Source organism: Musa acuminata, chromosome BXJ2-9 (assembly GCF_036884655.1).
Source record: "Musa acuminata AAA Group cultivar baxijiao chromosome BXJ2-9, Cavendish_Baxijiao_AAA, whole genome shotgun sequence".
Taxonomy (NCBI): Eukaryota; Viridiplantae; Streptophyta; class Magnoliopsida; order Zingiberales; family Musaceae; genus Musa; species Musa acuminata.
The window spans coordinates 40,469,202-40,482,564 of record NC_088346.1 but is presented as its reverse complement, the minus strand read 5'-3'; the positions used below and the strand labels follow the sequence as shown (position 1 = coordinate 40,482,564).

At 38.0% G+C, this 13,363-nt stretch overlaps 1 protein-coding gene across 8 annotated transcripts; it reads left to right on the top strand.

Moving 5' to 3' along the window:
* The first annotated feature begins 1,581 nt into the window (after positions 1–1,581).
* LOC135623436 (clathrin interactor EPSIN 2-like) lies at positions 1,582–12,733 on the top strand. Of its 8 annotated transcripts, none has more exons than XM_065126402.1 (15): positions 1,582–1,836; positions 2,017–2,118; positions 2,980–3,105; positions 3,335–3,386; positions 3,627–3,706; positions 3,791–3,869; positions 4,071–4,154; positions 4,280–4,425; positions 4,504–4,830; positions 5,270–5,311; positions 5,437–5,532; positions 5,610–5,854; positions 9,946–10,145; positions 10,476–11,451; positions 11,942–12,733. In XM_065126402.1, exons 3-15 carry the CDS (start codon positions 3,071–3,073, stop codon positions 12,505–12,507), a joined length of 2,928 nt encoding a protein of 975 aa, XP_064982474.1. In that variant the 5' UTR covers positions 1,582–1,836; positions 2,017–2,118; positions 2,980–3,070; the 3' UTR covers positions 12,508–12,733. The 8 variants fall into 8 exon arrangements, with proteins under 8 accessions (XP_064982474.1, XP_064982477.1, XP_064982473.1 ...); XM_065126405.1 differs by lacking the exon at positions 2,017–2,118 and having other exon boundaries at positions 1,582–1,968; positions 11,942–12,460; positions 12,491–12,733; XM_065126401.1 differs by having other exon boundaries at positions 1,582–1,968; positions 2,037–2,118.
* Positions 12,734–13,363: the final 630 nt, after the last annotated feature.

Genomic DNA, 13,363 nt, shown 5'->3' with positions numbered 1-13,363 from the left:
CGGGTTGTGCGAAGGGAGAGCGGTCAACGATGAGTCTATCCAACTCCATTTTCTTGTTTGGTTCTCTGTCCAATCGCTCGCTGTAATTTGATGGCGCCGCGCGAAGAACTACAGCGTAATTAATGGAGGTTGATGGACGGTGACGGCGGACCATGCAGCAGCAACTTTATCCTCCTACGTCGCTCTCTTGCTTGGTTTTGGTTCCATGTTGCTATTGGATGAAGCAGGTTCAATCCGAGTGATGTATTTGTGAAGCGACGGTCACTGATCGAGCTCGAATTGAAAGTCGAATTTTCCGAGAGGAATACATTAAATTCCAAAAGATTGAAATTTCATAGAGATTATGTGTGTCACTTGAAGCATACATTTACCAAAGAGATATTTGGTTGCCTATAATTGCATTACCAACTCCTCTTTTTAATAACAGTTGTGGTACCTTAAGCGTGGAGGCAAGAAGTCATAAGTTATATATATAAGCATGTTATGTAATAATTGAATGACATCAATATTAACAAAATAATTAGTGGTGGGTAAGTAATCATGTATAGGATGACCTCGATAGGATTGGGATATATTTCTCTAGAATTTTGTTTGGTGGACATGCCAGAATGTCTTTATCTAAGGAAACTAATTTATCCAAGATGATATATTGCATTCCTCCTCCATTATCTTTGATTTGATGATGTGAATTGTCCATAGTTCAAAGAGTGCTTCTCTTCATAGGTAATATGTTTAAGATTATTATTGCTACAATATATTGTCTAATATGGTCACACAAAATTGTCAATCTTCTTGAAAACAAAAGCTTTGATGCTGATCTTCTACCATAAGTAATTGCATGACTTCAAGAATCGACAATAATCTATCTAATCTATTTCTTTTTCATATAGATTCTACCAACTTTTCTATTCCAACCATTATGTTTCACCTTAAACATAACCATATATATATATATATATATATATATATATATATATATATATATATTCAAAATCTTACTGTCAAATTCTATCTATGATAAATGAAATAATACACATTTCATATCATTTGACTACACAAAACGGATCGAAGAAAAAAAAAAAGAAATAACTCAATAATTTTATATGATAAAAAGAAAACTCGTGATGCACAAAGAGTTCTTTGAGAGAGGGTGGGTGGACGGTGATTCATGATCCGTATCCCACACCGTCGTTGCCATCTCGACCGAAAACACGATCAGCTGTGCGCTCCATTTCCTTGCTTCCCTCCGTTCGCCCACTGGTATTACCGCCATCGCAAATCCATCTTTCTCTCACGCCCCACGTATGTCTGTTCGGATCCACCTGTCGGTTCGGTTTCCTCTACAAATTGAATGGCCCCCACCCGTAAAGCTTGAAATCTGTAGTACATAAATCCTGTTTTCTGTTGAGAACGTGTAGGAAATCCTCCACCCCACCTAATACACACTGTTATTATCAGAATAAATCTCTCGTAAAACCTGTAAATATTAAGCCCCCCGAAACACGAGGTAACCGGCACGTGTCGGTCAATTTCTTCTTTCCGTTCTTCCCCCTCTCTCCCCCCACCCCCCACCCCCCACCCCCCACCCCCGACGTCTTCTCCCTTCCATTCCCTTTTGTTTCCCTATTTCCTCCTTCGCTTCTTCACATTCTTCTTCTCCTTCCATTCGCCATCCGGGAGGAAGAGCAAGAAGCTCTAGGGCTCGTCGGTGGAGCGCTTGCGAATCCATCCGCGGATCCACGTTTCCCTTCTCCTTCCTCCTCTTCCCCAACCCTGTGATCCCTTCTCTTGTTTTGGGTCGGATCTTGATCTCCCAGGCCGTAACCTTTCAACCGGGTCCGTTCTGGTCCCTTTTCTTTCCTCGTTATTTCTTGCTGTTTGGAATTTGGAACATTCACTCGTAGTCGTTTTGGATCTGGCCTTGTCTTGAGCTATGTCCTTCTTGTGTTGTTGCATTGATTGATTGAGGTAAATGTTCCTCTTTTGGTTTCATATCCGATTATGTTGTGCAAATAGGAATGTTCTTTTGGGGCTAGGTTTTCCTTGGAGGATGGGATTTGTCGCCGTCGGCCGTGTTATTTGATTCGAGATATTTGTGCGTGAACGCGAGTTTGATCTGTAAGTTATTAGATCTGGATGGGTTTTAGGTGGAATCTTGTTGAAGAATCAATAATTTTGTTGGCCTTTTTTCTTTGATATTTCTGTTCTGGTAAATGTGTCTGGATTGTTGTGACAAATAATCGAACTACCTCTCTTGGAATTGCATTATTTTTCCCTTGATCTGTATAAAAATGAGATCCTGTCTGAATTCCTATATTCAATCTTAGGGGATTACTAAATTCAGCTGCTTTTTTGTTATTCGTTTCGTGTTTTTTCTGATCTTTGGCATTTTTGTAGGAAATGTGGTCAATCTTAATAGAATTGGGGGTATTACTGGGACGAATCTGGTGCTCACTTTGGCTGTATATTTCAATTTTTTTCGTTTATGGTTTATTGACTACTGTTGGCATTTTTGTATCTTATTTTAATGTGTTTCCTTTCATCAGTTACGTTGTTTATTATTGATGTCTGACTTTTTTTTCATTTTGGGATTGACCTTCTTTCTACTCATGTAGTTGATGATTTTTTTTCTGTAAAACACTGTTTATTATGCTTACCTGTTTTCCTCTTATTTGGTGCATAAGATGATGAAGTTTAGCTGAACTTTTATCTAGCATTACCTTCTTCCTCTTAATTTGGAATAGGTCCTATTATATTTTTGTCCTTGTCATAACTGGACATTCTGGCGTAAGGTTTTTGGATGTGTTAGGAATTATTGGATTTTTTTAAAGAAAAAATTGTTCATTTCCTTTTGGTGACATAGATAACCAGCTGTGTTTTTAGATTTTAACTCTTGATGAATATTATGAATAACATTGCTTATATCTTATGCTGTGTATTTGCCTACTAAATCTTATTATGTTGCATTGTCAATGTTAGGACAACTGGTTAGTTTTTTTTGGACGATCACTTGCAAAAAGAAAAAAAGGTTCTGAAGAGATAGCAGCAGTGTTCTTGGTCAACAAGGATCATGAAAAAAGTGTTTGGTCAAACTGTTCGCGACCTGTAAGAAGTTCTCATTCTTTTAAACTTATATGCGTAACTAGCATATATTCTATGTGATACTTCTGCTTAGAATAACTATGGACCTTGCTATCGAGTAACTCTAATATTAGAAAAGTTTTAATAGGTTTTAACATCAACATTCTACTTGAATTATTTAGTTCCGTCTTCCATGGTTCTTGATCTTCTCAGCTATAAGAGACCTAATGCGATTCTTTTTTATGTGTTCCAGGAAACGAGAGGTGAACAAGAAAGTTCTAAAGGTGCCTAATATAGAGCAGAAGGTAGATTCTGTGATACTGTTGATGGTATTTTAAATTTGGTTTTGTCTCTTAATTGTTTGTATTCAGTTGCGCAACTGAATTGTGAGTTTTTCAAACCATGAGAAAAAGTGTAGTGGTTTAGGTCAATAAAAGTCACCAATATGTTATTCAGCTTCAGAAAACTCATGAAATAATGGGTATATATTTTTGGTCATTTGTGGAGCACACATATAGATGATTTTATTGGTTTCGTGGTATCAGATTCTTGATGCAACCAGTAACGAGTCTTGGGGACCACATGGATCACTTCTGGCAGATATTGCACAGGCAACCAGGAATTAGTAAGCTTATAACGTTATCTTTTGCATTGCTTCTCCTGCTGTTGCTGCCATTTCTGGAACCTCATTTTTCAAACAACCACACAGCCATGAATACCAGATGATCATGAATGTGATATGGAAGAGGATCAATGATACTGGAAAAAACTGGCGTCATGTTTACAAGGTGTTGTATATTACTCTTATTTTACTTGTAAATTCGGTGGATGTCTTAGTTATTTATGATGTGTGATTATTGAGGTCCTACAAGTGCGTTGTGCTCTTATGTACAATGTAGACTTGTTAAGATTCTGTCCTTTGATTACCCATTGAAAATATGTATTTCTTGAAGTTCATCTATTTATTGAATCACTATTCCCACTATTAGGCACTGACTGTTTTAGAGTACCTAGTAGCACATGGATCTGAACGCGTGATTGATGAAATAAGGGAGCATGTCTACCAAATATCGGTAATATAACATTTGTTCTTAATATTTTTTACTGCCTAATTAGTGAACATGGGCTGACATTTTTTAATGAGGTAAGCTCTACATTCACACGCTTTTCTGACCAGAGATGATTGCCTATATTTCAGACTTTATCTGATTTCCAGTATATTGATTCAAGTGGAAGAGACCAGGGAAACAATGTCAGGAGGAAGTCCCAGAGTCTTGTGGTTCTGGTGAACGATAAAGAGAGAATATACGAACTTAGGCAAAAAGGTGCTGCTAGCCGGGACAAGTGAGTTAGCTTTCTGAATTTTGAGACAATATTGACATGGTTCACTGCATACTTAGTGTCTCTTCCTTGGATGCATAGATATCGAGGTGCAGGTTCAACTGGTAGGCCTGGAGGCTACAGTGACCATTGTGAGGATGATCGTTATGAGAGTCGCACTGCTAGTAGAGACGAAGATCGATATGGTAATGGAAAAGAAAGAGAATGGGGATATAAAGATGATGATAGATACAACAGAGACAGGGACTCATACGGTCGAGAGGGAGATCGGAGTAGTGTGTATTCTGATGAACGTCATGGCAGAGATGGTTTTAGAGATGATGATTCTAGAGGAGGTCATGGTAATGATGATTATCAAGATGGTTCAAGAAACCGAAGCATCGATGATGATGACCGGTATTCAACTCGGTAAAGCTCTAGTCCCTACTTAGTCGATTATCGGTTTTAATTCTTTCACCAAGAATGAAGTTGCTTAACTGTGTTGTTCCTAGTTATTATGATCTTAAACTTAGAGCAAGAAGTCTTCTTGTGGATCATTGAGGTGATATGAAATTATTTTATGTTTACAAGTTGCTAGTTTTAATAAATTGAGGGTGAGCCATGGTGTCACAACAAGGTTGCCCCTTTGTGCAAAAACTTCTTTGCTTGTAGAATAAGATTGTATGCATTAAACCTCCTTGGACCTTACAATGGTGGGAGCCTTGTGCACTAGGCTGCTCCTTTTTCTAGGTTTTTAAGTTCAAGTGCCTTAATATTTCTTCTCCTGTATCAAATTAAAATGTTATTCATCATAACTTTTTTAAGATATGGTTTGATTGAATTGTCAATCATGCTCTTTTTGGTGCAGAAGTGGTGGTGGCAGAAGTGATAGTGTTCCACCAGAGGAAAGGTGAACTTTTTAAATTTCTTTGGCTTTACAAACATAATAGTCATAGTATTCATATGTTTAAGATCCACAATGGACTCTGTTAGTCTGAGCAACACCTTCGTTTTGGTCTAATGAATAATCACCAGGCAGCTGGAACGTAGGTCCTCTGAGCAGAGTATTGGTGCACCACCAAGCTATGAAGAAGCTACAAGAGATGCTCAAACCAATATGCAAGAAGCTAGGTATGACTGTGTATCATTATTCTTATTGTTACTGTGTTTTGCTTAAGCATTATGCAAGTTGACTTTTTTGACACCAGCCCCATTGTTAGGAATGGTGATGAATTTGTAGCAACTGCACCAAGAGCATCTTCACCTCATGCACCTAAACCAAGCTCTCCTTCAGAAAGCACAACCCAAGGTTCTCCTTTTGCACCAACAGATGGTTCTCCTTTGAAAAGTACAATCCAAGGTTTAGGCCATGCCCCAGTAGGTGCATCTGCATCAGCAAACAACACTGACAACAATGTTTTTGAAGATTTTGATCCACGTGGTTCAGTGTCAGGTACTGCAAACTGTTGAGTGTCAAGTATTGATTCCAAATCTTCATTATTCTGTGTAATATGTGAAGATGCTGGGCAGTTTTATGAGATTTTATGATTAACAGAATCACAAAACAACCCAAATTTTACACTAACCGGTATGTATGAGACTTGTAGGTTGATATACCAACTTGATTCCCAGACCTGATAACAACCCACATTTTACACTAACCAGACCCAGATCGTTTTATATCAATAAATTTCTCAAATCAAAAGTGAAGATAGAATTGGATATTTTACTTTCTATGCTGGTTTATTGCTGATGCACCTTTTGAGTGATCTATATTAGTAGTCTATCTTGTAGACTTCTAGGCTTGGAAGACAATGGTTGCTGATGTTCTATAATTTTTCCAATTAATGGGAGAATCAAGGTTAAAGGTTGTGTGGTGATTTAACATGCGAGTAATGATTTTCAAATGAAGTATTGGATTCCAAGGTTAGACTTACCTGATTTGTGTGACCTTCCACGCAGACCTTTGATCTAAACCTATTCATCATAGGCTGTAGCCAATGGCCATTGGAGCTAAATATTCATGCCCAAGCCTATGCTTTACACTTTATGCTGATTTGCTGTTGATGCATCTTCTCAGTGATTTATGTCAGTAGTCAATCTTGTAGAGTTGCAGGCACACAGAATATGATTGGAAGGAAAATAATGGTTGCTTGTTTATAATTTTCCTAATAAATGACGTAATCAAGGTAAAAGGTTGTGAGGTTGATTGAACATAAGTAATGATTTCCGAATGAGGTATTGGATTCCAAGATAAAAATTATCTGGTTCTCTGGACCTTTAAGTAGGTTTCTGATCCAACCCATTAATTGTAGGCTTTAGCTAATAGCCACTGGAGCAAACCTTATATGTTTTATTCTTTATGCTGCTTTACTGTTGATGCACCTTGTTAGCAATTTGTGTTGGTGGCATGGTTTGTAATACCGTACTGTACCACTCGATATGTACCGATCTGATAGAGGACTGGTATGAGCAGTATATTGGTACAACTTAGTGTACCATGTGTTAGTTAGCTTGGTATGTATCGTACCAACAGCTGATCGGTACACCGGTATGGTACGGAATTCAGAACCTTGGTTGGTAGTCCATTTTATAGAATTGGAGGCACACAGTATAGGACGGCAAGGAAGACAATGGTCATGGGTTTTGTATATTTGTAGGCTTTAGCTAATAGCCACTGGAGCAAACCTTATATGTTTTATTCTTTATGCTGCTTTACTGTTGATGCACCTTGTTAGCAATTTGTGTTGGTGGCATGGTTTGTAATACCGTACTGTACCACTCGATATGTACCGATCTGATAGAGGACTGGTATGAGCAGTATATTGGTACAACTTAGTGTACCATGTGTTAGTTAGCTTGGTATGTATCGTACCAACAGCTGATCGGTACACCGGTATGGTACGGAATTCAGAACCTTGGTTGGTAGTCCATTTTATAGAATTGGAGGCACACAGTATAGGACGGCAAGGAAGACAATGGTCATGGGTTTTGTATATTTTTTCTAAATAATGGGAGAAACTAAGAATAACTTTGTAAGGTAAATTTTCCAAATAAAGTTTGCTCCAATGAGTTCAATTATGTTGTCCTGGCCTATCCCAGTCCTGGAATGGAATACCAGAGTTGTGGGATCTTTCCATCGAGTTGATATGGGACCATGGACTTTCCTTCTCTCCTGCATCTTGATTGGCCCATGTTGCCTTTCTGTTGGTATATTATGTTGGACAATCCAAACAACCCTTAAATCTTAAATGTCAATGATGGATTTTTTAATTAGTATTGAAGAGCTTATTATGAAATCTTTCTACTTGCTGGGAACCTTTATTTTCTGATCACTGTCAAGAAGACATCAAAGGACAATCCAATTGTCAGATTACAAAACAGATTTGACAGTTAATCATGTAAAATTTGCTAGTTAATGGTGCCGTTGTTAAGCTTTTGCTACTTGTAAGTAAACAACTTATTTCAACAAGGGTAGGATTAAAAGTGAGTGATTGAATGATCCGTTAATAACTTGTCATTTAACATTTACTATGCATTCTGTATTTAAAAATTTGCGAACTCATATTGACAATTTGACTTAGGTTCCTTGTAACTTGAAAGTTTGTTCATTGTTGTTCAGTTTAAAGTTCAAGGGAGGACTAGCTGCATCTTGGCACCATGTTAAAAGAATAAATATCACTTGTTGCTCATAACAAGAAAAATGAAGGTGGAGGTAGCATGTTAATGTGTCAAAAAGCATGCTAAGGCTTAATGTCTATCAAGTCTTTGCCTTACATATGGATCATTGTTCTTTGAGTCACACCTTGTGAGTCAATGACTTCGCATGTACATCTCATAATGATACGAATTGAGGACCCCACGTCATGTTGGAGCATGGATCCAGAGCTTGTTTAGATGGACCTTCCTCAGTAGCAAGAAGATTGGCAATGCTTTATTTTGTATCCATCATAATTTCGTGAGTTCTTTGAACTTTTTTATAAGAACATAAAGATAGTAGATGATAGTGTCAACGTAGAGAGAAGTTAGTAGACTGTGGATAGGATTACAAGGGCTAGAAGCTGGAGGAAACACTCTGTCAAGAAGGATAGTCCTTGGCCAACTGGCCTATATATAACATTAACATTAACATTAGGATCACACTGTTTTCAGTTGTACAATTTAATTAAAATTTCTCTCTCTGTGACATTAACATTTGCGAAGAACACAGACACCATAAGTTTATGGTTTTGGGTTACTGTTTGTGCTACAGGATGAACTGCAACAGGTTGGAAAGGTAATTCTTTCTTTTTGATTTCCTCTTTCTTTTGACTTGAGGTACGTCCAATTATGATGAATATATATACATAATGGGTTATCCATATGTATACAACTTATATTAATAAAAATAGATCTAATCTCATCAAGTTGCTCTTCCTAGATTACTAACAATATTCCAAAAATATTAGATCTGTTGACTTGTCTAAGTTGACTTAAGCCTTTCCTATTTAACCATGGATGGGCTCAGTTAACATTTGGGCTCCAACACAGACTTCTGAAAAGACTGCCTAAAAGGTGCCACATCTATATTGTAGATTATTTGTTTTAGTCATACTCACTGACATAGTGAAGTGTTGGTGGCGAGGCAGTAGGGAGGAAAAGAGGTGGATGAGGGGAGAGCGAAGAAAAAAAGGAGAGAGAGACAGGAGCATGGGTGAAATACTAAATGAAAGGGGAAAATTAAACAAAGGACAACTGCCAAAAACTGTAAAAAAAATAATAGGCAGTATGTGGTCAGGCTTACCTCCTGATGTTGATGTTTTTAACCATTAAAATCAGGTGGAAAGCCTGGTTCAGTAGGGTTAATGGATGGTGCTGTTATTGATGGCGTGGACCCAATTTTATCCATCAAAATTGGATGCTGACGCCGGTTCTGTAGGTCTATTGGGCAGTGACCTGGATGAAAACAACAAAATCATTCGGTCTGTCCCTTTTTTCAGTGGACTGGTTTGGTTGACTATTAATCCTTCATTAAGATATTGATCAGATTTACCCTTGCAAAATGTATAATATTCTATAACTCATAACAATCATAAATTCCCCTTTCAAAAGTGTTCTTTTATAGGTTCTCATTCTTGAAGGATCTATAAAAAATTTAGAGGTATAAAATGTGATATTTTTGTAGGAATACAAGATATTTTAGAGGTATAAAATATGATTTTTTTTTTATATGCATATAAATGAAATTTCCCTAATTTCTGTCAACTTCTGCATATAATTCTTGCATTAATTTACAGTTTAATACAAAAGCAGTGGTACAATCTGATCATTTAGACATGGTTTCTGCATGATAAATGTTTAATGAAGGGATTTTGCCAGAATCCCAAGTACTGACAACGAAACACCAAATTGTTAGAGATAGATGGGTGGTTATGATATTCCCTTTAAATATCTTAGACTAAAGCATCTTATTTTTTATACAACTGTTAACATTTCCGTATTGTTACATGTCGAATATATTTTGAAATGAGTAATGACCAGTGCTTGTTTTCTTCCTCTAAACAGTTGCTTCACCTGCAGCTGGTCCACCTGCTGCAAGTAGTCTGGAGATGGACTTATTTGGATCAGCATCAGCATCGGATTCTATTTATTCATTGGATATGATGCCTTTGCCTACGACCACTAATGGTACTGGGGTTGATCTTCCAACAAATTCAGATCTTGGGGCAGATTTTATGGTGATGTCATCTGGTGCAATGAGTCAGGTATCTTTGATCATCAAGTCATTAGCATAAGTCCCTGATACTTGCATAAGAGGAATGATTATTAGCTCAAGTACATGTTCAAAAAATTGCATTTTTGTTTCTCATAAAGATCTGATATGGTGTTTCATTGACTTGTTTACTTTTATAACATAATAATCTTGTCTTGATGAAGGAAAAACTGTTCATGCAGTAACTTCAAAAATATTTTTCTTGTTGTAGAGATCGGTTATGGCGTTTCCTTGATCTGAGTAGATTCGTTTCTACACTTTTTATTCTTTTCTTATCTTCTTTACCGAGTGTGTTTCTTGCTTTTTGCCCTTTTTGATGCAGCATGGTGAGAATCCTTTTGGTGATCTTCCTTTTATAGCTATCCATGAAAATTCCTCCAACCAGCTAGAGAGCTTTGCACATATCACTTCCTTCAACTCTTCAATTTCCACTGGAGGTGCTGAAATTTTCCCACCTGAAGCTTCCAAGATACAAACAGCCACAGACTTTGATTTTGATGCTGCTTTTGGTGTTACATGCAATCCTCCATTGGATGGTCAACAAAGCTCTTATGGAAGTCCAGTGATTTTGACCCAGGAAGTTCCTCTGACTCAGGCAAGCAATGAAATTTCAGGGATGCTTGCCACACAAACAGGATCAGCAGCCCTTAATCCCATGCAGGAAGCTCAACCTGCAGCACCAGCTGCACAACAAAATATTATTCCCCAGTCAGGTCCACAAGCTCCATTTGCATTACAGGCAACTCATTTTCCTGCCCAGGATGCTCGTCCTATTACTCCAACAAATAATCAGGCTGCCCAGGCTAGGGATGATATTTCTGGTGTTTTCGCCACACAAACAGGATTGGCAGCTTATATTCCCGTGCAGGAAGCTCAACCTGTAGTACCAACACATGGGCAAGGAAATCTTATTCCTCAGTCAGGTTCACCAGCACCATTTATGTTAGAGGCAGCTCGTCCTATAACACCAACACATGGACAAGGAAATCTTATTCCTCAGTCAGGTCCACCAGCACTATTTATGTCAGAGGCAGCTCGTCCTATTGCTCCAATAAATAACCAATCCACCCAGTTGTCAGAGGCAGCTTATCCTATTGCTCAAATAAATAACCAGTTCATGCAGTTGAATCTTTCTTCGCAGCCCGGCCCTCAGGCTCCCACTGCCTTAGAAGTGACTCCTGCTCCATCAGCTTTACCACCTATAAGAACAGCTGAATCAAAGGAAAAGTTTGAACCCAAATCAGCAGTCTGGGCTGACACACTGAGTCGAGGTCTAGTGAATCTGAATATATCAGGACGTAAGTGCTTGATCTTTTTCATCCATTTTTAGTTCTCTTTTCTAATTTCCAAGTGTTGTTTACTGCAAAGGCCCTTAGCATTCACTAGATATTATCAGCAAGTGTTGAACCGCTTTCTGATAACAATGATTTAATTTTCAATTAAGTGATGCTTTGATCCCTTGCTAACATTTCTGCATAATCACATGATATTGCACTGTATCATTACATTTGTAAAATATTGCATAGTGGTATATTTTTTTTATTAAGTAAAATGGAAATAAACACAGTCGTTGGCATCCTGGCAAACCAAAATATCAATGTCAGGGAGGCCATCCTCCCAACCAAGTGAGATGTTTTGGTGGCTATAGCTTGAGAAGTCAACTAATTAGCTATGGCATTACCTTAAAAATTTATGGCTACCATATAATAATATATTATATTCCATGTTTCTGTTGTAATTTTCATTTGAGCCATACTCTGTCTCATTTGACATTTATTTTTTTTGCAGCTAAAATCAATCCTCATGCAGATATTGGCATTGATTTTGATTCTATGAATCGGAAGGAGAAAAGAAGAGAAGATAAGAAGGTTTCTACAGCACCGGTATCTGTCACCACCATGGGCAAAGCTATGGGATCTGGCTCCGGCATTGGACGTGCTGGTGCAAGTTCCTTAGCGGTCCCTCCAAATCCCATGATGGGCAATGGAATGGGCATGGGCATGGGCATGGGTGGAATGGGCATGATGGGTGGTGCTGGTATGGGAATGGGTATGATGGGTGGTTCCGGAATGGGCATGATGGGTGGTGCCAGCATGGGGATGGGGATGGGGATGGGTGGTTATGGTGGAAGCATGAATCAACCTATGGGCATGGGGATGAACATGGGAATGAACCAGGGAATGATGCCTCAACGACCGCCAATGGGAGGCCCGCTGGGTGGAAATGGTATGCCTGGGGCTGGCTACAACCCCATGATGGGCATGGGCAACTATGGATCTCAGCAACCATATGGTGGTGGAGGTGGAGGTGGAGGTGGAGGTGGAGGTGGAGGTGGAGGTGGATATAGCAGATGAAGAAATCATCCGCTCCAAAAGTACAAAATGGGTAATCTCTGATGGGATTCTTTTGAGCATTACAAGTGGTCTTGGTGTACGAGTATGGGCTTTCAAAGGTGGTGTTGTAGGGGGTTTGATGATTCTCAGATGAATCCTTTTCTTGTGAATTTTGGCTGAAGGATTATTTCAACATTCTTGCTGAAAATATAAAAATAAAATAAAGATTCATCTTTCGTTATTTCAATTGAAATATTATTTGAACACTGCTGATTGAAGCCTGCTGGAAATCAAGTTCAGAGTTAGCGTCTACCTCTTTGGACTATTTACTTTTTGTGCTCATTTTTTCGTGAGTGTATTTAAGAGTTTGGCAATTAAATTTTTTTCATGTTGTAAAATGCACATTTTGGGCACATGAATATATGCATTTAGGGGTGATCCCCAAAAGACCATGAGAAGAGGATTGCTTTTAAATGTGACATCATCATTGTCAATTGTGTATGAAATGGCTGTGGAACAAACAAGATCTTGTTATTATTATTATTTTTTTTTTTTTATCGAATGTTAGAACAGTGGTCGGTGCACCTGAAAATTTTGCGTATGAATAGAATAATATCTTCACATGACAACAGGCTGTCTATGAAAGCACCTAAAAGGATGCCGTCCAATTACGTGCAAGTACCTTTGATTCATAAAAATATCAATATCCAAGATGTGAGAGTATCACTCACCATGAATGTGATTGATGTGTTTGGATTCAAGGATAAATTCTTCAAGAAATATTCAAATATTTTACTTTTTTTATATAGTATATTTTATTTTTTAAAAGATAAAATTATTCTTGTGATTGATTATCTTCTTTCTATTGTGTTGTAAG